The sequence below is a fragment of the Natrix helvetica genome (assembly GCF_964273705.1).
Source record: "Natrix helvetica genome assembly, chromosome: 11".
Classification (NCBI taxonomy): Eukaryota; Metazoa; Chordata; class Lepidosauria; order Squamata; family Natricidae; genus Natrix; species Natrix helvetica.
Genome location: NC_138562.1, coordinates 21,985,278 through 22,008,041, shown reverse-complemented (window position 1 = coordinate 22,008,041; position 22,764 = coordinate 21,985,278). Strand labels below are relative to the sequence as shown.

The 22,764-nt window shown below is 45.1% G+C and overlaps 1 protein-coding gene across 6 annotated transcripts in view; it reads left to right on the top strand.

The window, feature by feature from the left end:
* NRK (Nik related kinase) overlaps positions 1-22,764 on the top strand; it is a 93,274-nt gene that overhangs the window by 14,341 nt on the left and 56,169 nt on the right. For 5 of the 6 annotated variants that reach the window (XM_081963762.1, XM_081963763.1, XM_081963761.1 and 2 more), the window contains exons 3-10: positions 8,214-8,270; positions 11,440-11,565; positions 14,449-14,559; positions 15,788-15,878; positions 16,297-16,427; positions 18,109-18,163; positions 20,605-20,683; positions 21,633-21,808. In XM_081963762.1, coding sequence (XP_081819888.1) covers positions 8,214-8,270; positions 11,440-11,565; positions 14,449-14,559; positions 15,788-15,878; positions 16,297-16,427; positions 18,109-18,163; positions 20,605-20,683; positions 21,633-21,808 — 826 coding nt within the window. The other variant, XM_081963766.1, reaches the window with a different exon arrangement.

The window sequence follows — 22,764 nt, the reverse complement described above, 5'->3', positions numbered from 1 at the left end:
ACGTTCACTTCCTTGCTGACACGTTCTTGTGGTTATTGTGCAACTTTGGGGCTGTTTGGATATGAAATGAGCTGTTGTGCATATCGCAGCAGGGATCGGCTTTTATCCAGGACAGATGTTTGAAAGCTATTTTTTTTTACAAGAGATACAGCTCGGAGCTTTTATCTGTCACTCATCCATCAGGTGTGAAACCAGTTGGGTCTACCAGTTGTCCCAAAGCCACAAGGTCTGCCTTAATGCAGCAAGAGAAACCTGCTTCTTGTTTGTAAACCATAGGGATTTGTTGACAATCTATCCCAGTGTTGGCAAACCTTTTCAACATTGGGTGCCAAAACGGGAGCACATGTGCGGGGGGGGGGGAGCGCCGGAAACTGGAAGAGCAGTCCCTGGAACTCATGTGCATGCCAGGAAGCCGGCATGTGCATGCGCGCCAGTCACCTGGTCTTCTGGATTCTGGTGCAGATTTGTGCATGAAGACCAGCTGGCCAGCGCGCATGTGTGTGCCAGAAACCGGAAGCTCAGTTTCCTGGCATGCACATGCCTGCGAGGGAGCTGCTCTTCCGGTTTCCAGCACTTCCATGTGCGCAAAGACCCGCTGGCCGGCACGTATGTGAAGCACTGGAGCCCGGAAGAGCAACGGGCGATGGCTGGCGTGCCCAGAAAGGTGGTTCTGCGTGCGACTTCTGGCATACGGAGCATAGGTTCACCCTCACAGCTATATCCCATCTTTAATAGTTTTACAAATAACTCAAGGCGCCGGAGATCTCCAACGCAACTTCCTCCTCCTGTTTTCTGCCCAACAACCCTGTGAGGTGGGTTGGGCTGAGAGAGAGAGAGACTGGCCAAAGTCAGCAACCTGGCTTTCATGACTAGGTGGGACTAGAACTCACATTCTTCCGTGACTGGCCCATAGTCACCCAGCTGGCATCCATGGCTAAGGTGGGACTAGAACTCACCATTGCCTGGTGATTGGCCCAAAGTGACCCAGCCAAGGCAGACTTGAATTCCCCATCTCCTGCTTTCTAACATGGCGCCTTAACCACTGGACTGAACTGGCTCTCTTACAGCTTCCTAAGATGTGGGGACTTGAAAACCAGCACAGGGGAACGTTGGTTAGAATAGGGCACAATCTTAAAGCTGGTAAGAGAAGCTGGGCTGAAGATCTGTTTGGAAGCGGAGAAAATAGATGAATCATGCAAAACCGAGTCGTTTCCAGGACTTTTTTTTTTCATTAAAAGAAAAAAGAAAACTGCTGAGCGATAGGACTTCTTTGTGCCAGATTTTAAAAAGGGTTGCATTGTGCAGGCATGTGGTTTGCACAAGGCCTGCTGGAGTCCTCTGCAACCATTTCATGCTCTGCCCAATTTTTTGGGGAACAGAAGGCTCCAGAGCAGGCAAACGATCTGGCATGGTGGGACTCCTTTGAGCCAGGGAGCAATTTCGTGGTTTGGGTTGAAAGTAACATCTTCCTGTTTCTGGGTTTCGCCTCAAAGCATCCAACTCAACAGCCTGGAGACAGCCAGCAGAGGAACAAACGACATAAAAGAGAAGTCATCTTTGAGAAGTTAGAAGCCAGAGCAGATGGCTTAGAATAGAATCCCAAAAGTGCTTTTTTCAAGAGGCAGCTGGACTTTCTGGTTTTTCTTGGAAGACGTTTCGCTTCTCATCCAAGAAGCTTCTTCAGAGAAGAAGAAGAAGAGGAAGAGGAGGAGGAGGAGAACACTACTACTACTACTACTACTACTACTACTACTACTAATGCTGCTGCTGCTACTACTACTACTACTGAAGAAGCTTCTTGGATAAGAAGTGAAATGTCTTCCAAGAAAAACCAGAAAGTCCAGTTGCCTCTTGAAAAAAGCACCCTTGGGACAACCATGACCTGGATGATGGAGAATCTCCATAGACACATAGAATAGAATAATAATAATAATAATAGAGTTGGAAGGAACCTGGGAGGTCATCTAATCCAACCCCCTGCTCAAGATGGAGACCCTACACCATTTCAAATAAATCCAGTCTCTTTTTCTTTAATCAGCATATCTTTGGTCATCAACAGATTTCCTTAAATCCATCAATTCTTCTCTTTCTTCTTCCTCTATACCTTGCCATCTGGGGTAGAGTTCCTGGCCATCTAGCTCCCCTTTCCATATTCCACTCTCTCCATTTCAAACCACACTCCATTCACTGTAAATGTCAACAAATTTCTTGTCTTTGTGCTCATTTTCCTCTTCAATTTTTAGGACTCTAGCCTCCACTTTTTCCAAATGAAATTCTCCATCATATTTTGCTGTTATATGCTCTATGTTTTCCAGTTTCTCCTCAATTCTCTCTGATACTACTAATAATTTTTGAATTTCAAACATTATCTCTTGCAATATTAAAGTTTCTTTTTGATGTTGATGTTGTGCCATTCTTTCAACTGGTAAACACTGCCACCCTGGCTTTCAAAGCTTTTTATTAGATTAACCACAAATTCATTTATAATCTCTCACAATAAGACTCCAGCTGGCAATAAGGTTCAAAAGAACACCTGCATAAACACTCCGTGCTCTTCTTATCACTTTCTGTAAACAAGTTGCAAGGTCTTAAAGTGCAAAATCGAAATGATCAAAGAGAGAAGTGAAAGTACAATGTTTCCAAGGCTCAAACCTCCAGCCTCCAAGTGGCAGTATTGCTTCCTTTCCCCCTAATGTAAGCCTCTTTGTACTCCTTTTGTATCTTTTTTGTATTTGAGGTTTAAAAGAAGTAAAATTCTTAATGTGACAAAATAGAAAAAAGGACAAAACTCAATCCATAGATTACAAAAATAAAAAAAAGTAGTAGTAGAAGAAAAACTAATCCGTTCACTTTAAAAAGCTTTGCGCAAATTCCATCCATAAAATAGCATTTAAAAAGAAAGATAATACACTGTCCAATGCAATCCAATGTAGCTTAATTTCGCCGCTTATTTCTTCTGTTCTCAAATTTAATTTAGCTTTAAGGTTTTTGGGGGCAGTCTCTTTTAAAACAGTAAAATTTCCTCACCAGCTTTCTCTTTCTGTTTCCTTCCGTTCTGGAGCTCTTCCAACTTCATCAGCTTGTGGCTGTGCTTTTGTCACCGGCTAGAACTTCTCTTGGATCAATCAGGGACTTTGCTGGGTCCCTGAGATCAGCAAGACGTATTCTTCCCGATCACCATCTCTGCATCCCGCAGAGGTCCATACGGACCATCCAGTGGCAAAAGTATCGACTGCGATCTCGGGACTTTGAGATCGCAGGTTGTGTCATCGCGACATCAGCTCCTCCTCCACCAATCCAGTCTCTTTTTGAAAGCCTCCAGCAATGGAGCATCCACAACTTTTAAAGTCAAGTTGTCCCATTGGTTGATTGCTCTCACCGTCAGGACATGTCTCCTCAGTTCTAGGTTGCTTCTCTCCTTGGAGAGTTGTCTCTTGTCTCAACTTTTGGTGCTTTAGAAAATAGTTCCTGTAACCGGGCTTCGTATGTTTTAGCCTCCAGCCCCCTAATCATTTCTGGGTTTGTTAAATTAGGACTGGTGGAAACAGTCTACCCAACACCTCAAAGCTTGAAATGGAGAAGTAGCAATGTGATAAATTAAAGAACCACTTATCAGGAAGTGCTGAAAGAGAAAAAGGCGGTTAACCAACACAGGCTGGAATAATAATAATAATAATAATAATAATAATAATAATAATAATAATAATAATAATAATAATAATAATAATAATAATAATAATTTTCAAATTAAATTTTCATAATTAATTTGGGATTTTCACATACAAACGGATAAAATACTGGTGCATAATACACCAGACATCACACTGGTTGAGAAAAATAAGGTTATAATCATAGACATCGCAATACCAGGTGATAGCAGGGTCGCCGAGAAGGAATATGAAAAAATCGCGAAATACCAGGACTTAAAAATCGAGATCCAACGATTATGGCACAAACCAGCAGTGGTAATTCCAGTGGTAATCGGCACACTGGGTGCTATTCCAAAAGCACTGGAATTACATTTAAAACAATTAAAAATTGACAAAATCACCATCAGTCAAATGCAAAAGGCCGCACTGCTTGGATCCGCACACATATTACGAAAATACGTTACGACGTCCTAGGCCCCTGGGTGGGGCCCGACTAGTAATCAATGCCAAATCCGGCGAAACAACTGGCCTCTGTGATACAATTCTGTTGATGCAATAATAATAATAATCATCATCATCATCATCATTATCATCATCATCATCCTATGGGATTTTCGTATACAAACGGACAAAATACTGGCACATAACACACCAGACATCACACTGATTGAGAAAAATAAGGTTACAATCATAGACATTGCAATACCAGGTGATAGCAGGGTCGAGGAGAAGGAACATGAAAAAGTTGCAAAATGCCAGGACTTAAAAATTGAAATTCAACGATTATGGCACAAACCAGCAGTGATAATTCCAGTGGTAATCGGCACACTGGGTGCTATTCCAAAAGCACTGGAATTGCATTTAAAACAGTTAAAACTTGACAAAATCACCAGCAGTCAAATGCAAAAAGCTGCACTGCTTGGATCTGCACGTATATTACGAAAATACGTTATGACGTCCTAGGCCCCTGCGTGGGGCCCAACTAGTAATCAATGCCAAATCTGGCGAAGCAACTGGCCACTGTGATACAATTGTATAATAATAATAATAACAACAACAACAACAACAATAATAATAATATTCTATTATGGTGCTGAGCTTCCAATCTGTTGACTGTTTCCTCCAGATAAGCCTTGCCAACTGCTTACAGATTCTTTGATGTGTGTGTGTGTGTTTTAAAAAAAGGAGACTTCCTTTACTGACTGAGCTTCAGATATAGAGCTGCAGGAAAACCGAAGGCATAGGGGAAATAACTTCTTCCTGTATTCTCCTACAACAAATGCGGCATCCTTAAAAATTAGACTCTTCCTCTGCTTTGATTTATTTGCAGCGTTACTCACTTCTTCCATGTCTGTCTGAGCTTCATCAGATGTTTCATGTTGGTGCTAATGCCTGTCTCACCTAAATGGATTTGAACCGACCTATAAAATGACAAATTGTTGCAGGCTCTTGACACCGAAGCGTTTGGGAGGTTTACATCCCGGCTGCATGTATGTTGGAAAGAGCTGACCCATTTCTGCTGTTAAGAAGTAGGCAAGTTGTGGCTTGAAGACAGTCTTTAGCAACTTCCGTGTGGCTGTGCATGCACTTGCTAAATTTAAGCTTGGGGATTAAGCAAAGAAATCGCAGTGAACGTTAGCCGCTGAATTATTTTGATCCCGATCTTTTCAGTTTCTTTTAGCAAGAGCACTTAGACTTATATACCGCTTCACATTGCTTTCCAGTCCTCTCTAAGCAGTTTACAGAGTCAGCCTCTTGCCCCCAACAATCTTGGTCCTCATTTTACTCACCTCGGAAGGATGAGTCAACCTTGAGCCTGGTGAGATTCGATCTGCCAAATTGCAGGCAGCCGGCAGGTAGCAGAAGTAGCCTGCAGTACTGCACTCCAACCACTGCGCCACCATGGCTTTTGATCTGTTCCTGTCCCTCTTTAGGAATTTCAGATCTGTAATTCAGCGCTAAGAGTTCCGTGGATGGTGTGCAGGGAGCCTGTAAAATAAGCATATAGCAATAGCCCTTGGACTTATGCACCGCTTCACAGAGCTTTCCAGCCCTCTCTAAGGGTTTACAGAGTCAGCCTCTTGCCCCCAACAATCTGGCTCCTCATTTGACCCACTTTGGAAGGACGGAAGGCTGAGTCAACCTTGAGTTGGTGAGGATTGAACTGCTGGCAGTGAGCAGAGTCAGCCTGCAATGCTGCATTCTAACCACTGTGCCGCCACGGCTGACTAAATCTCTGAATATCTGTAAGAGGTGATATTTTGTGTGAAAGAATTCAGGTAGTCCAAACCCTGGCGGATTAGAGCAAAGGATGCTTCTGATCCAACTCCTTGCTCAAGCAGGGGACCCTATGCCACGTCCTGCTAGCACTGATGATGTTACCTAGTTGGGTCATGAAACATCTACAAGAAAAGCACCAAGCTCAGAGAGCACCAAGGACCCCCCACAGTTCAACCCCTCGGTTCAACTTTCTTCTATTGATATGCAGGACATTTCCAACTTCTCAATGTGGCTTCAGGGAAGACAGCCCAGCTCTGAACCTTCCTTTAAAAAGCCCTTGTTTAATATCTTGCTTCTAGATGACTTCAACCAGATGTTCCTCATAGGCCCTTAGGGAATTATGTTCCTTTCTCTCCAGCTGCTAGTATATCAGTCATTTAGCTATTGGTGGGCCTCTTATGGGAATAAGAGGCTTAAAATCTCCCCTGGGTTGATTTCTCTCTATAAATTTACCTCAGAAGACAAAGTAGAAGCAGGAGAGTGCAGGGGATTTAACGCACCTTTGATGTAATGTCTGACCTTGGGGGCACACGTAGAAAATTCAGTTGGGATCCCTGCCGTAGGAGACAAAACCTTTCCCCCTTTCTAAGCAGAAAGCTCATTTTTGAAGTTTTATTCCTGGAAAAGTTTTCTCCAGAATGATGAAACCCAAAGGGACAGGTCTTTGTTAGAAATTAAACCCCCTCGGGCCCATTTTTCCATTCCTTACGGCAGAAAAACTCATTAAAATTGAGAAAACGATCAATCTTCCCTGATTAGCTGTTGGCAACATGCGATGTAAAATTTTGTAAACCTTACAAAATTCAAACCACTTATTGAAATGTAATCCGCTTTTTAAAAAACGTCTGTGTATATATTAAACTATTGCATTTCCCTCCCACCCTCCTCTGGGTATTATTAATTAACCAGAATTAGCCATAGACCTCTGCACTGCATTAAAGTAATTTCCCAAGAATTATTCCTATCAGTGTTAATGTAACTTCATTAGTAGCCAGTGGAAAAAGCTTAATTCCCATGCTTTTTCATTCTAGTTTTATTGCGACGAGCAGCTGACCAGGACTTTCAATAAATTAACTTGGGCAAAGATTTCCCAGCGATCTAAACATTCTTGATTTAATCGACCAGGGAAGTTAGAAGAATATTTTGATGCTGGCAATGTTTGGGATTTAAATTAGGGTGCCAGCTTGTCTAGGAGGGCTTCACGCTGCCCTGTGAAACTTTCAATGCCTGGAAACTGTTGGAAACAATGGTTTCCGTTACAGGAACTCCAACCGTGACTTCAGCTGGGTATAAACTGAGGGCAAATCTAAGGTTGAGCTACAGCGAGTATTTTACAACATTGATCTTTGCATGGGAGTGAGAGATTTTGAGGCAGATCTGTGTAGATCCCAAATAATTTTAGAATATAGAGTAGAGTAGAGTAGAGTAGAGTAGAGTAGAGTAGAAATCTAGACTAGACTAGAATAGAATAGACTAGAATAGAATAGAATAGAATAGTTGGGACTTTGGAGGTCTTCTAGTCCAACCCCCTGCTTATCCAGGAAACCCTATACCTATACCATTTCAGACAAACGGTTGTGCAATCTCTTCTTTTACAACATTGTTTTACAACAATTTTACAACATTGATCTGTGCATGTAAGTGAGAGATTTTGAGATAGATCTATGTAGACCCCAAATCATTTTAGACTAGAGTATAGAGCAGAGTAGAGTAGAAGACTAGACTAGAATAGAATAGAATAGTTATAGCTATAATAGAATAGAATAGGGACTTTGGAGGTCTTCTAGTCCAACCCCTGCATAGTCAGGAAACAAATTCACATTTGTTTACTAAAAGGGGTTTTGTTAGGACCAGGACTCTGTCTTGTGCTTTTTGGGGAAGCCTAAGTCAGAACATCGATTAGATTCATAAAACAGTTCAGTGACTGGAAATCCAATGGTTTGCACAGAAGAAACTCCTACTTTCCTACAGATTTCCCTGCTGTCCCTGTGCTGCGGATGTTAGTTTTTATTTTTTTACTTTATTTATTACATTTCTTTGCCGCCCAGCTGACCAACGTGGGGAACTCTGGGTGGCTTCCAATGTTAAATCTCCCTAACGGTGGAATATCGGTTTCCCATTAGGTGCTGTGCAAATTGTTTGAGTTGGTCTGGAAGTGGCTTTCAAACACCCGTTTCAAAATGATGGATTTGACAAGCATTGGCTTGTACAGCAGGGCATTGACTGGACTATCACGAGGCAGCTTTTCTTGCCTTTATTGTTCCTTCTTTCTCTTTTTTCCAGGGTCGCCATGTGAAAACGGGGCAGCTGGCGGCTATCAAGGTCATGAATGTGACCGAGGTGAGTAGAGACATGAATCGCTTCCGCCGGGAAAAAAACAACGAATGTGTTTCTCAAAACACTCCCTTGGAGGCAAGGAACGGTTGCGTTTGAGACTCACACAAGGACTGGAATCCAGAGAGTCAAAGGGAGAGTTGTACAGGCAGTCCTCGACTTACGACTGCAAGGGAGCCTCAAATTTGGGGCGCTAAGCAAAACATGGGTTCATTTAATGTTGCCCGTTTTACGACTCTTTGTGGCCCAATTGTTAATTGAACTGCTGCAGGGGTTAAGTAAATATCGCGGAGGTTCCATGAATCTGGCTTTGCGGGTCAGAAGGTCACAAAAGGGGAATCGTGACCCCGGGACCAGGGTTTGGATTCAGCCGCTTCCCACTGGTTCAGGCAAACCGGATGTTACGGTATTTTTTGGAGTATAAGATGCACCTTTTTTCCTCAAAGAAGAGGCTGAAAATCTGGGTGCCTCTTATACACGGAATACAGCATTTTTTTGCCCCCTGAAGCCCCGCCCCCTTCACCAAAATGGTCGTGCCTAGCCTTATGGAGGCTTCCAGGGAGCTCCTGGGGGCTGGGGAGGGCAGAAATGAGCAAAAAATTGGATTCTTTTGCCCCCCCCCCAGCCCCCAGCAGCACTCTATAAGCCTCCATAAGGCTATGCATGCAAATCTTTTGACAAAAAACAGGCCCATTTTCATGAAAAAACAGGCTGGTTTTTTACTTGTTTGGGGGGGGGATCCCCCAGGAGCACTCTGCAAACCCCTCCAAGGCTATTCATGCCTCTTTTTTTAAAAAAGAAACAGGCCTGTTTTCGTGAAAAATGGGCCATTTTTGGGAGGTTTGCAGAGTGCAAAAACTCCCCCCCCCCTTTTGGAAAGCTGTTTAGCTGATTGATGAGAATTAGATTGATCACGTGCTGTGCCAGCAGAAACAAAGTCTTAGGTGTTGCAGATTGTCAGCGATTTCCTTCTCCAGCACATGGATAAATACACCTGGAAACATCTACCTACCTACCTACTCTCTCTCTCCCTACCTACCTACTGTATTTTTTTCTCTCTCTCTCTCCCTCTCTATCCCTCTATCTACCTACCTACTTTTTTTTGAAATTTGCCTCTTCAAAACCTTGGTGTGTCTTATACTCAAGTAGAAAATAGAAAAATAAGAACCATCTTTGGTGGGAAGGTAACAGTGTTCTGTGCGCCTTCAGCGTTGAGTCATTCTGGCCACATGACCACGGAGACGTCTTTGGACAGCACTGGCCCTTCGGCTTTGAAAGGGAGAAGAGCACCGTTCCCCCTAGAATCAGGAGCGACTCGAACAAATGGGGAATTTTACCTTTTATCTTTACTCTGGCTTGATGCTTTCTTAACATCCTGGTCTCTCACCAACCAGCCTCTTTGCTCTTTGGAATCTAGGGCAATGTTGCAATGCTGAGACAAGGCGAAGTTGTCCGTTCTATTTCTGTTTTTGCGGTCTCCGTTCCTCGATTTTATTTTTAAGAAAGGGCATAGATTTTAACGACCGCTGTCCTGCTTCGTAAGGGGGGGATCTAAATTCAGCAGCTTCACAATTTTGCCTTTGCAAGCAACGAGCCCTAAAATTGCCTTTGCTGTGTTCTTCCAAGGCGGCTGGCACCATTTCCTCCTCAGCTGCTGCTCTGGGTCGCTTTCCATCTTCATCTTTGAGCTGCTGAGCTGCTCCATCCAGAGCTGCTCAGGCAGCAAGATGTGTGATGCTGGTCACCACGGAATAATCAGCCCATCTGCCAGGCAGAAATCTGTCGGTAGTGCGTTTCGGGGAGGGGTGGAGAGAACTTCCCCATTGCAACAGCTGCACGGGCGAGGAGATTTGGGCCCTGCCAACTTGGCTTTCTGAGGTCCGATGGAGCAAAGCGGGCAGGGCGCTTCTTGGCAAAGTGGAAACTTGGTGGCTTTCCTTGGATCCAAGGGGAAAAGGATGGTGATGGGAGCAGAGAACGCTGGTTGAAAAGAAAAAAGAAGGCTAACACAACATTTGGTAGGGCAGCATATCCTTTGCATATTCATGTGTGAATTTCAGAATAGTTTGCAAATGTAGTGTTGTGGCCCGCCAGTGGCTATTGGAGCAGGCAGCAGAGTCAGACAGTGAGGAGGTTGGGGAGGAACATGGGCCGGTCCTGGAGTCTGGGAAGGCTCGGACAGAGGTAGAGATGGTGCCAGAAGATCTGTCCGTGAATCTCAGAGACTCTGTGCCCAGCCTTTCCTTGCACAGCACCTCATTTGGACAATATTTACATAGCAGCTTTCCAAGCTAGATAAGGTCTGTGGTCATAACTTCACCTTTGAAGACTGTTTGCCAGGCCTTTGCTGAATGCAAATGAGAGGAATTCCCATTCGTTTAATAAAAGGGATTTTGTCGGGACCAGGAATCTGCTTCGTGCTTTTTGGGGAAGCCCAGGTCAGAACACGTAGACACCAACCATTGGATCTCAACAGTGTTATGTCCATCAAGCCGCCAATGTGTCCTTGGTGTATCAGAGACCTTTATGTTGCTTAATAAATCAGACTAATATCTGTCCAGGGTTTTGGTAGCACCAGAATAACAGCATGCAAAGACAAGCAGAAAGTGGCCTAGACTTCTTCCTTGATCTCAAGTCAAGAGAATTCTGGAGAAGCTCCTAAGGTACCGTGTTTCCCTGAAAGGAGGGCCTAGCTTGATTTTTACACATGTGCCCAATATAATAAGCCATAATTAAGAGCCCTCCCACTCCAGGGTAGACAGGTAAAAATTAAGCTTGGGGTATTTGTGGAACTGCCCTACTATTTACTTTCCGATAGTTGCAGCCAGGCCTCGCCCACCTCGGCCCATTTCTTCTGCAGCCGGCAAGGCTTTCCTGAAGGGCTCTCCAGAGCTCTGTTAGCGGCTACAGAGGCCTTCAGGAAAGCCTTGCCAGCTGCAGAAGAAATGGGCCGAGGTGGGCGAGGCCTGGCTGCAACTATCCGAAGCTGAAGAAGTCCCTGAAGGCCTCTGAGAATGAAAAGGAGGCTGGGGGTGATGAGCACAAGGGAGGTGAGTCAGTGGATGACACCCCCCACCAAAAATAAGACCTGGTGCCTTTTTTGGTGGCAAAAAAAAATATAAGACAGGGTTAGTGTCACCTCTATTTTCATATCCCGCCTTTTTGTTCAATTTAGGATGAGGAGGAAGAAATCAAACTGGAAATTAATATGCTGAAGAAGTATTCTCACCATCGGAACATTGCCACCTACTATGGTGCTTTTGTCAAGAAAAGTCCAGCAGGTCAGGATGACCAGTTATGGGTAAGTCTCTTCCTCTCTTTTTTTCTGCACTTATACACGTACAATGGAAATTTAGATAACTCTCAGTTCCCAGGGAGGAACTAATTGGTTCTTGGAGGGGTTCCTCAGCTGACAAAATTGTATTCTTCCCGGGTTTCAGTGAAGTAAGAGAAGTTCTCAGGTGTGTTCAGGAGAAAGATGAGCGAATGGTGGGATCTTTGGTGCTGTCTGAGCTGGTTGTTTTCTTGCAGACATTTCATTACCATACTAGGTAACATCTTCAGTGCTAGAAGGGAGTGAGTGGGTTTGGGAGGAGGAAGAGGAGGATTGTGGGGCCTTTGATGCTCTCTGAGCTTGGTTGTTTTCTTGCAGACGTTGCATTACCCAACTAAGTAACATCTTCAGTGCTGATGACATTATCTAGTCTGATAATGCAACATCTGCAAGAAAGCAACCAAGTTCAGAGAGCACCAAGGACCCCACAGTCCAACCCCGACCTACAAATATTCTCTTCTATGGATTAGCAAACTTCAAAATGTTGCCCGGTTTTCTATTGTCTTGGTACGTTTTGTGTTTCTCTCCACAATTTAGTTCCATTTGCATATTTCCTCCACACCCATAGTGACACCAGAGGCCACACATGGGGTACTCTAAGGATCCTTGATATAGATGTATTTAGGGTACCATCTGGGTCCGGCTTCCCATCTCTTCCTTGACCAGAACTATAAAGAGTTGTTTGTGGGAATCAGACAGAGGTTTCATACTGATGCGGTGTCTCAGGCCTGCAGCCATCCTTTCTTCTGGATCTTTGGCCTGCCACACTTTCTATTATCCTACTATGCATTTTCTATGGTGGGAAAATGGGAGGGGGGATTGTACAGAGTTAGATGCTATGTAGCCATAACAAAATCCTTTGTAGAAAGCCAAGGTCATCCTTTGTCTCTGCATCTCTGCACCTGACCGGAATTGGATGGGTGGAAGCTGCCAGCATGGCAGTGGGAGATCGGAGCATTGATGGACTTGGGGGGGGGGGGGCAAGATCTTGAACTTTCAACCGGGTGGGGAAAACTGGGAAGCTTTCAGATTCGAGTTTTCCCAGATGTGCCAACATGGCTCTCTTGATAAATTGGAACTGAGCAATACTTTGCCTCGGACTCTGATTTAATTTTGGATGCTATTTGGAACCCTGACCGTCTTCTTTTTAGTTGTAGCATGCCTTTTAACAAAATCCAGTTGAATTCTGTGTAGTTTCTGGGAGGTAGGATTTAATCTTTGACCCACCAGAAGTAGACCTCTAGGCTCAGGTGGAAGGCCTTGTAGCTGGTTCCTAACTTCATGGCACATCTGTCTTTTTAAAAAAATAAAAATAAAAATGACAAGAGACCTTGCCTCTGTGCTTTCTCCTTTCTTTTTTAGAAGAAGACACCAAGATGTGTGAATCTTTGCTCTGCATTATCTCTTAAAGAGGCCAGAAACCTGCTAAAATAGGAGGAGGAGGAAGTTTAGGGCTGGTCAGGGAGATACCGGAGGGGGTTGAGAAAAATCTGGGCGAGCAAAGTAGCCTCCACGGACTGTTTTGTCTGGATCTTCTGTCATCCGTGGACTTAGACGTTAGGCCCAAATGCATTCCCTGTAGCCTTCGGGTCTTCGCTAATCTCAACAATTTTGTGGTTGCGCTGGGAGATGAGCCACCGCGAGTGACCATCTGGAAGCTGATGGATAGCCACCGCAATGGTCGCTTTGCACAGTTGTCCGTGTAATTAGGGACTGTGATTAGAGCAGAGGAATCTAACGGAAGCAGTTGTGTCAATTGCGTCTCTGCCGTCGTTATTGTAGAAGGGCTTACATAGGGCAAGTAATACTCTATGGGGGCACACTGGGCCTTTAAGGCTAATATTTCAACTGTATGGTGAAGGCACTGAAATTCATGATCCAGTTCCAGTTCTTTTCTCTTTCTTTCTTTCTCTTTTTTTTTTCTCTCTCTCTCCTTCTCTCTCACTTTTTCTTTCTCCTTCTCTCCCTCCCTCCCTCTCTTTCTCCTTCTCTCTCTTTCTCCTTCTGTCTCTCCTCCCTCCCTCTTTCCCTCTCTTTCTCCTTCTCCCTCTCTCCCACCCTCTCAATCTCTCCTGCCCCCCTCTCTCCTCTTTCTCCTCTCTCTCTTTCTCATTCTCTCTCCCTCCCACTTTCTCTTTCTTTTCTCTCTCTCTGTCTCTCTTTTTCCTCTCTCTCCCTCTCTCTTTCTTTTTCCTTTCTTTCTCTCCCTCTCCCTCTGTCTCTTTCTCCCCTCCCCTCCCCTCTCTCCTCTCTTTCTCTGATATAGTTGATTTGTACACATGGCAAAAGGGGCCTCTGGAAAGAAAGAAAGAAAGAAAGTGCCAATAAAGGAGGCTATTTGTAGCTCAGGGTTGAAAAACGAAGGCTTCTCGGTGCTCTCTGAGCTTGGCGGTTGTCTTGCAGACGTTTCATTACTCAACTAGGTAACGACATCAGTGTTAGAAGGGAGTGGGGGTTTGCGGAGTGGAGGAGGAGGGAGGCTGTGGGGTCCTTAGTGCTCTCTGATCGTGGCGGTGGGTTTTTTGCTTTTTCCTGCCAACCCACCAAGTCCAGAGAACTCCAAGGAGCCCTCGGAAAGGAAATGTGCGTGTTCAATTACAGTCAAAGTTTACCATATTCATTACACTGATGACCATTCTCTAATCTTACAATATTAATAACCAGCATTATTATCCGATGCATTTGTACCCAGACAACACGCTTTTTAATGGAAGAGGATATGTTCAAGTTAAAAAACAAAGTAAAAAATTGATTAGAAAAAAGAAAGGAGAGAGAAAGAAGAGCTGCGTGTAAACTTTCTGTACCAGCAGCCACCCTTTTCTTTTTAATTTTCCTTTCTCGATTCCCCAGCTGGTCATGGAGTACTGTGGGGCCGGATCCGTCACAGATTTGGTGAAGAAAACCAAGGGAAATTGCTTCAAGGAAGACTGGATTGCTTACATCTGCAGAGAGGTCCTTCGAGTGAGTCTGGCTGGCTTGGATATGACCCACAGACAAGGAAACCTCAACTTACGGCCCCAAATCGAGCCCCAAATTTCTGTTGCTGAGCGAGACAGGCGTGAGGTTACTTTTGCCCCATTTTATGACCACTTATGGTTGTTAAGTGAATCCCCACAGGTGTACATTAGGAACACGGTTGTTCAGGGAATCTTGCTCCTCCCATGGACCTTGCTTGTCGGAAGGTCGTAAAAGGGGATCAGGTGACGCTGCAATTGTCATAAATATGAGTCTGTTGCCAAGTGTCTGAATTTTGATCACGTGACCCTGGAGATGTTGCAATGGTCGTAAGTGTGAACAAGGGCCATAAGTCGCTTTCTTCAGGGCTGTGGGAACTTGGGTCATCTAAATCTAGCCTAGGGCACTTTGTCCCTTTTTGGGGGAATGCAGGGCTGACTCCTAGCAATTACGAGACAACTTCGAAATGCCACTAAAGAAACCCTTGTATCGTACAACCTTTGTGGTCAAATCTCACAAATCTACAACATCTATTGTCGACGTTTTTTAATCTTTTGAAGAGAAGTCCACCTGGTGTCTTTTCCAAAGCTTGGGGTGATGAACCAGAGCCTCCTTCTTCTCCATTAACTAGCTGGGTGCAAGTTGTACAGTTCCACAATTTCCCCCCATCTGGTGAGTGGAGTAGCACCTTGATGTCTCTTGAAGGCACCTGGTGGGGAAGGTTGATTATTCTGGACACCTGCCAGGGGTGGGATGCAGCCGGTTCACACCAGTTCAGGCGAACCGAATGTTAATTTTACATCTGGTTTGCCGAATCGGTAGTTGCAAGAACTGGCTGGCCCCTCCCCTCCCAGGACTCCCCTCCAGGTAAGTGCAGAGCCTGGGGGGAGCCTCTGGGAGGGCAAAAAATGGGCCTCCCGGAAGCCCAGAAATGGGCCCATTTCCGGCCTCCAGAGGGCCCCTGGAGCCCGGGGGAGGCCATTTTTGCCCTCCCAGAGCTTCGAAAAAAGCCTCCAGAGCCTGGGGAGGGCGAAAGCGCCCCCTTGCTGTGGTGCAGGAGGCCGAGTAGGCCACGCCCACCGTGGCCACGCCCACCTAGCAACAGGGCAGAGAAGCGGTGGCTAACCTTTTTCAATCCCACCCCTGGCAGCTGCAGTAGGATTTGATAGTTTCTACGGTTTGAAAAGAGGCAGAAATGGGCCAGAAAATTAAAGCTGGGTCATCTTTCTTCTAGGGCCTGTCTCACTTACACGCCCACCATGTCATCCACCGAGATATTAAGGGGCAGAACGTGCTGCTAACGGAAAACGCCGAGGTGAAATTGGGTACGTACCTGAGGCTTCTGCTTTCCGTGTCGAGTCTTCCAGGCTCTTGCATGACGAGCAGCATGAAGATCGTCTTCAGTGCCACAAGCTTGTTGTAAAACAAAGCTATGAGTACAGGCAGTCCCTACGAACCTACGAACACAGTTTGGTGAAGCTGAATCCAGGGGATCCACTCTTAGAGTGAACGAGCGAAAAGCCCCTTAAGGGAGAGAAGGTTTGGAAGAGGATTTTGCTGAAAATTCCCAAATGGCTCGCTGGTTAGCAGCCCCTAAGCCTCTCAATCAAAAGCTACTAATTTTGGCTTGGCCCATTGGCCAACATTCTTTGAAGAGCTTCTCCTTCTTCTCTTAAGCCACAGTTGTCAAAGTTATTGCTTTGTGATCCCCCCCCCTTTTTTTTTTTTTCCCATTCTTTGCAGTTGATTTTGGGGTCAGCGCTCAGTTGGATCGGACGATTGGCAGGAGAAACACTTTTATTGGGACACCTTATTGGATGGCACCTGAAGTCATTGCTTGTGATGAAAATCCAGAATCGACCTATGACTACAGAGTAAGTTTTCCCATTGAGGTCTCTCTACTCCAAATCAATGGAAAGGAATCATACATTTGCTCCTTATTAGGAGAAAAAAAATAATTTCTCCAATTGAACTTTGCAATAGCGTTAATCAGGATGTCCGACCTTGACACCCTCAAGATTATCTATCTATCTAACTATCTATCTATCTATCCATCCATCCATCCATCCATCCATCCATCCATCTATCCATCTATCCATCCATCCATCTAAATATCATCTAGCCATCTATCCCTCCATCTATCCATCCTTATCTGGCAGGGGAGACACTGAGATCATCCTTCTATGAATTTATTACCTATCCATCCATCCATCCACCCACCTATCGTCTATCAATCCATCCATCCTTCTGTCCACCCATCTATCCAAGCATCTATCCATCTATCATCTACCTTTGCCTCCATCTATCCATCCTTCTATGAGTTTATCACATATCCAGCCATCATCTATTTATCCATCTGTATGTCTGCCCATCTGCCCTACCTACCTATCCATCCATCCATCCATCTATCTCTGTCATCAGCAGGAAAGTGGAAAGAAGGTTAAGTGATTTTTCTCATTTCCGAAATTCTCTTTCGGGCCCAGACAGAGACACACATGGCTGAATGTATTTTTATTTCCTCTTTTTTTCTCAGAATGAGCTGCTTGGCTTTTAGCAGAGCCTTTGGTCATAAATATTGCCTTTTATTCTGTTTGAAATGCAGCCCTCCTGGACTTACGAACCAGCATCGTTTCTGTTTCACCTTCTATGCTTCATCTTGATTTCTTCCCTTTCTTTCTTTCCTTCCTTCCTCCTTGATCGATGCACAGCTGCATTTCGCTCCGGTTTGAAGCTACGAATCCCTAAATGAGGGAATGGAGCCAAGGATGCTTCAGAAGGGACTTCCAACCCTGCACGAATTCGGCCTTTCTTGACCACTCATTAAAGGAGCCCTGTCCACTTTGAAGGAGAAAGATGGAGCTGCTTTAATGAGTAGCAAAAGGGCGACAGGAACTCTTTTGAATTTTTCTGCAAAGCGAGCATCATCTTTAAAGTCATGCATAGTAGTAATAAAAAACTATTTTGCAGGAAAAAGAGGGAAGAAGATACTCAAAGGTTTTCTTTATCAATGCTCCTTCATTTGATGCTCGCTGCTACTTCAGACGGCCGGGGAATGACTCCTGGCGAACTGAGATGTTCCCCCATGTCGGCCACACTGATTATTAGCTAGGCCAATCATGGCCAACCTTTTTATCATCTCACCCCCGTGTGCCCCGCCCCCTGCTTATGCATGCACGACCCCCCCCATGCTTCCCCCGTGCATGCGCGTGTGTGACCCCCACCCGTGCCCCATCCCTGCAACCTCCTGGGACCAAAATGGGGCACCGGGGGGGGTGCTGCACCCCCCTTGCTCCCCCCACCCCCTCATGTGCGTGCTTCTCCAGCATGTGCCCCATGCCCTGCGCATGCACAGCTGAGACCCGAAAATCAGCTGGCCAGCAGGAGGCACCCCACTTCATGTTGCCAAGGTTGAGGAAGAATGAATTAGGATGAGACTCACTGAGCTAAATTTTGGCTTCCTTAATCTGGTTCTCCAGCTCCACATGAAACACAAATCCCTAAAGAAAACCCTATTTGACTCTTGTTTTTCATTCGCCAACAACGTTTGTTTTCCAGAGTGACCTGTGGTCCTTGGGCATCACCGCGATCGAAATGGCTGAAGGAGCTCCCCGTAAGTTGACTGCCTCTTTCTCTTGGTGGCTTGTGGGGGCATCTTCCAGCATGCTGCTTCTAACCCAGTGACCACCTGAGTTCAACCGTATCACAATGTGATGTTTGGGAGTGGTGGGGTGGCCTAGAGGTGGGGCTCTCCCCTCACAATCAGGAGGCTGTGAGTTCGATCCTAGGTACAGTAGAAGCAGATATTTCTCTCTGTGTGCATGATGGAATATATCTGCTGAGTGAAACTCCGCATTGACATCAGGAAGGGCATCCGGCCATTAAACACTCTGCTAGGTCCATTCAGTTCCCCAGACTCCACCCCACAAGGGATTATGGGGTCATTGAAAGATGATGATGATGATCACAATTTCATGTTTGGTTTTGGTCATCACATTATAAAAAAGATGTGGAGACTCTGGAAGGAGTGCAGAGAAGAGCAACCAGGATGATTAGGGGACTGGAGGCTAAAACATATGAAGAACGGTTGCAGGAAATAGTTTAATGAAAAGAAGAACCAGGGGAGACATGATAGCAGTGTTCCAATATCTCAGGGGTTGCCACAAAGAAGGGAGAATCAAACTATTCTCCAAGGCACCTGAGGGTAGAACAAGAAGCAATGGGTGGAAACTAATCAAAGAGAAAAGCAACCTAGAACTAAGGGGAAATTTCCTAACAGTGAGGATAATCAATCAGTGGAGCAGCTGGCCTCCAGAAGTTGTGAATGCTCCAACACTGGAGGCTTTTAAGAAGAGATTAGACAAAACTTTGTCCAGAATGGTATAGGTTCTCCTGCTTGAGCAGAGGGTTGGACTAGAAGACCTCCAAGATCCCTTCCAACTCTTATTATTCTGTAATTTCTTTGCATCAAAGGATGTGTCCAACTAACTCTGCTCTTTGCATCAAAGGATGTGTCCAACTAACTCTTGTCTTGTTAAAAGAAAAAAAACAAATGGAACTGCTACTCAGTATGTGTCTTACATACGACCTTCTTACCCCCTTTTGAAGTCATTGTGTGGCTTCTAAGCCACAAAAATCTCCTTCTCTCCCCCCCCCCCCCATGCTGGGTCGCATCTGCAAGAATTGTGGTTTTCCATGTCAAACGATACAGGCTAGTATGGAAATAGTGAGGCGTTAGCAGCTGAAGGGAATCGTGAAAATGTGCAAGGCCTTTGTCTTGCTAGAAGAAATAAGTGCAAGAGGAGTGGAGCAAGATGTTTTGCACATTCGTAGTCGTCTTTCTTGTGGTTGCCAGAGCAAGCGAAGAACCTTCCTATGTAGATTGGCTGAGTTGGAATTGTAAATGTGGCATTGCAAAGCTGAGTTTGACTTTCACACTGCTTATCACTCAAAGACCAGTTGAGAGACGCAACTGGATGAGAGACATGTTCTCTGGCCAATCAAAGGACACTGTATCCATGGGGAGAAGAACCTTCTGAAGATGTTCATTGGTGGAGGAACAACCAATAGCACCTCTGTCCAGTCTCTGCCTCTTAAATGCCAGCGTCTTCCATGGGGCTCCAGCAGTGATGGATCAAAGGTGGTTTGGGAGGATGAGCCTGAGAGAAGAGGAAGAAGCAGGTTGATACCCTTGAGCCCTGGGATGGATGACAAGGCGTTTTCTGGAAGCTAATGGATGGTCATAAGAGGGCTTAGAACATGGGATGACAGGAAGATCTGCATTGTGTAGACAAGGGACAGCATGGGGCTTGACTGAGCTGCCTGGTGTTGATGTAACCCTCAATGGTGCTCACCTCATGTGGGTGGTTTCTGGCCACACAAGTAGATTGTCACAAAAACTGTTTGAAACAGGGGTTTCCAACTTGTGGACTTTAAGACTTGTGGTCTTCAGCTCCTAGAAATCTCCAGCCAGCATTGGGAATTCTGGGAGTTGAAGTCCACAAGTCTTAAAGTGGCCAAGGTTGAAAGCCCCTGGTTCAGATGAAGCTTCCAGACTGCTTTTTAGCATCTCACTGTGCAGGGACGGGGTGGCTCAGTGGCTAAGGCGCTGAGCTTGTTGATCTGAAAGGTCGGCAGTCCAGTGGTTCGAATCCCTAACGCTGCTTTTGCTTGTCCCAGTTACTGCCTACCTAAGCTCCCGTTACTTGTCCCAGCTTCTGCCAACCTAGCAGTTTGAAAGCAGGTTAAAAATGCAAGTAGAAAAATAGGAACCACCTTTGGTGGGAAGGGAACAGTGTTCCGTGCACCTTCAGCATTAAGTCATGCCGGCCACATGACCACGGAGACGTCTTCGGACAGCGCTGGCTCTTTGAAATGGAGATGAGCACCGCCCCCTAGAGTCAGGAATGACTAGCACATATGTGCGAGGGGAACCTTTACTTTTATGCAGGATTAGAGGACTTAAGCAACAGTGATGGGGAGTGGGGATGTAAACCCAGCTCAAAGTATTTTTTAAAATCTTTTGTGTTTGTATGGATGTGTTTTTTATTGTAGCGTTGTGTGACATGCATCCCATGAGAGCCCTTTTTCTGATTCCACGGAACCCTTCCCCGAAACTGAAGTCCAGGAAATGGTAAAGCATCGATTTCAATGATAATGAATGTGTACTTGTCTCTTGTTAGGGTGGAAGGTCTTTATGGGTTCCCCAACAGTTGCCTTCTCATCATGTCCTTCAGACTGAAGTCCAGGTGCTCTCTTGAGTGTGGTTGTGGGGTTTTTTTTGCAGACCTTTCATCACCCAACTAGGGAACATCATCAGTATTAGAAGGGAGTGGGGTTTGCTCTCTGCTTATATATCTATCTGACTGGCTTGCTCTGTCAGTGTTGGTGGAAGCGATGTTTTACTCTTGGTAGCACTGATGATGTTATCTAGCTGGGTAATTAATTGTGGGTGCTCCATCACTTGAGGTTTCCAAGAAGATGTTGGTCAGCCATTTGGCTGGAATGATAGGGGGTCCGGCTATTCTCCAAGGCACCTGAAGGCCGGACAAGGAACAATGGACGGAAACTGAGCAAGGAGAGCTTCAACCTGGAAATAAGGAGGGATTTCCTGACAGGGAGAACACTCCACCCATGGAACAGAAGTTGACTTCGGAAGTTGTGGGGGCTTCATCCCTGGAGGCTTTCAAGAAGAGACTGGACTGCCATCGGTCAGAAAGGGTGTAGGGTCTTTTTGGGCAGGGGGTTGGACTAGATGACCTGCAGGGTCCCTTACAACTCTGTTAATCTGTAACTGTATCTGCAAGAAAACCACCAAGCTCAGAGAGCACCAAGGACCCCACAACTAAAAGACCAGAAAAACCCCTCCAAAGAGGAAGAAAGTCAAAGTAAGCAGGCCATTCATAAGACTATCCATAAGGCTAGTTTAACAAGGCACCGTAAAAGCAAAATCTTGGTTTAGTAGAACATGGGAGACCAAATATTTTGCTGGCCTTGTAGGAGAAAGAAAGGACGACGAAAGTTCTTCATAAAGTTAAATTGTTTGTATCATTTTTCCCGATTTCTTTTCCTTCTTTTTTTAGGTCAAAAAAGTTTCTCAACTTTGTCGACAGTTGCTTGGTCAAAAATTACACACATCGCCCTGTGACTGAGACCCTGCTCAAACATTCCTTCATCAGGGACATGCAAAACGAACGCCAAGTGCGCATCTTGCTCAGAGATCATCTAGACAGGACCAGGAAGAAAAAAGGAGAAAAAGGTGATTCCCTCCACGTTCTTCTCACTATTGAATTTAAAGAATTGTTTGCATGGAAGACTAAAGTCTGACAATCAGTTTCTACCTCAAGTACTATGGGATGCGTTGGCTCAGTAGCTAAGACGCTGAGCTTGTCGATCAGAAAGGTCAGCAGTTCGGTGGTTTGAATCCCTTGCTCTGTGTAACAGATTGAGCTCCTGTTGCTTGTCCCAGCTTCTGCCAACCTAGCAATTCGAAAGCACGTAAAAAATGCAAGTAGAAAAATAGGAACCACCTTTGGTGGGAAGGGAACAGTGTTCTGTGCGCCTTCGCCATTTAGTCATGCTGGCCACATGACCACGGAGACGTCTTCGGACAGCGCTGGCTCTTCAGCTTTGAAACGGAGATGAGCACTGCCCCCTAGAATCGGGAACGACTAGCACATATGTGTGAGGGGAACCTTTACCTTTACCTCAAGTAATGACAAAGGAAGGCAGATCGTAATTGGCAGTAGAGGAAGGCTCAAAGACGTTGTCCATGACCCAAACTCCACCTCTTTGTTGCCTCCTTGTGATGGACATAAAAAGGGGGTAAGATTTTGAACGCAGGGCCTCAGTGGACATTTTGATCTCTTCTTGGGGATCCCTTTGACATAAATGGTTAATCTTTGTGTGGAATCAACCTCCAAGATGCCCAGCTGTCATTCTTCAAGATGAGTTGGCTTCAATTCCCAGAATTCCCCAAATGGCAACCTTTAAGATGCAATAGATAGATAGATGATAGATTGATAGATAAGATAGATGATAGATAGATAGATAGATAGATAGATAGATAGATAGATAGATAGATGATAGATAGATGATAGATAGATGATAGATAGATAGATAGATAGATAGATAGATAGATAGAGTAGATGATAGATAGATAAGATAGATAGATAGATAGATGGATGAGAGAGAGAGAGAGAGAGACAGACAGAC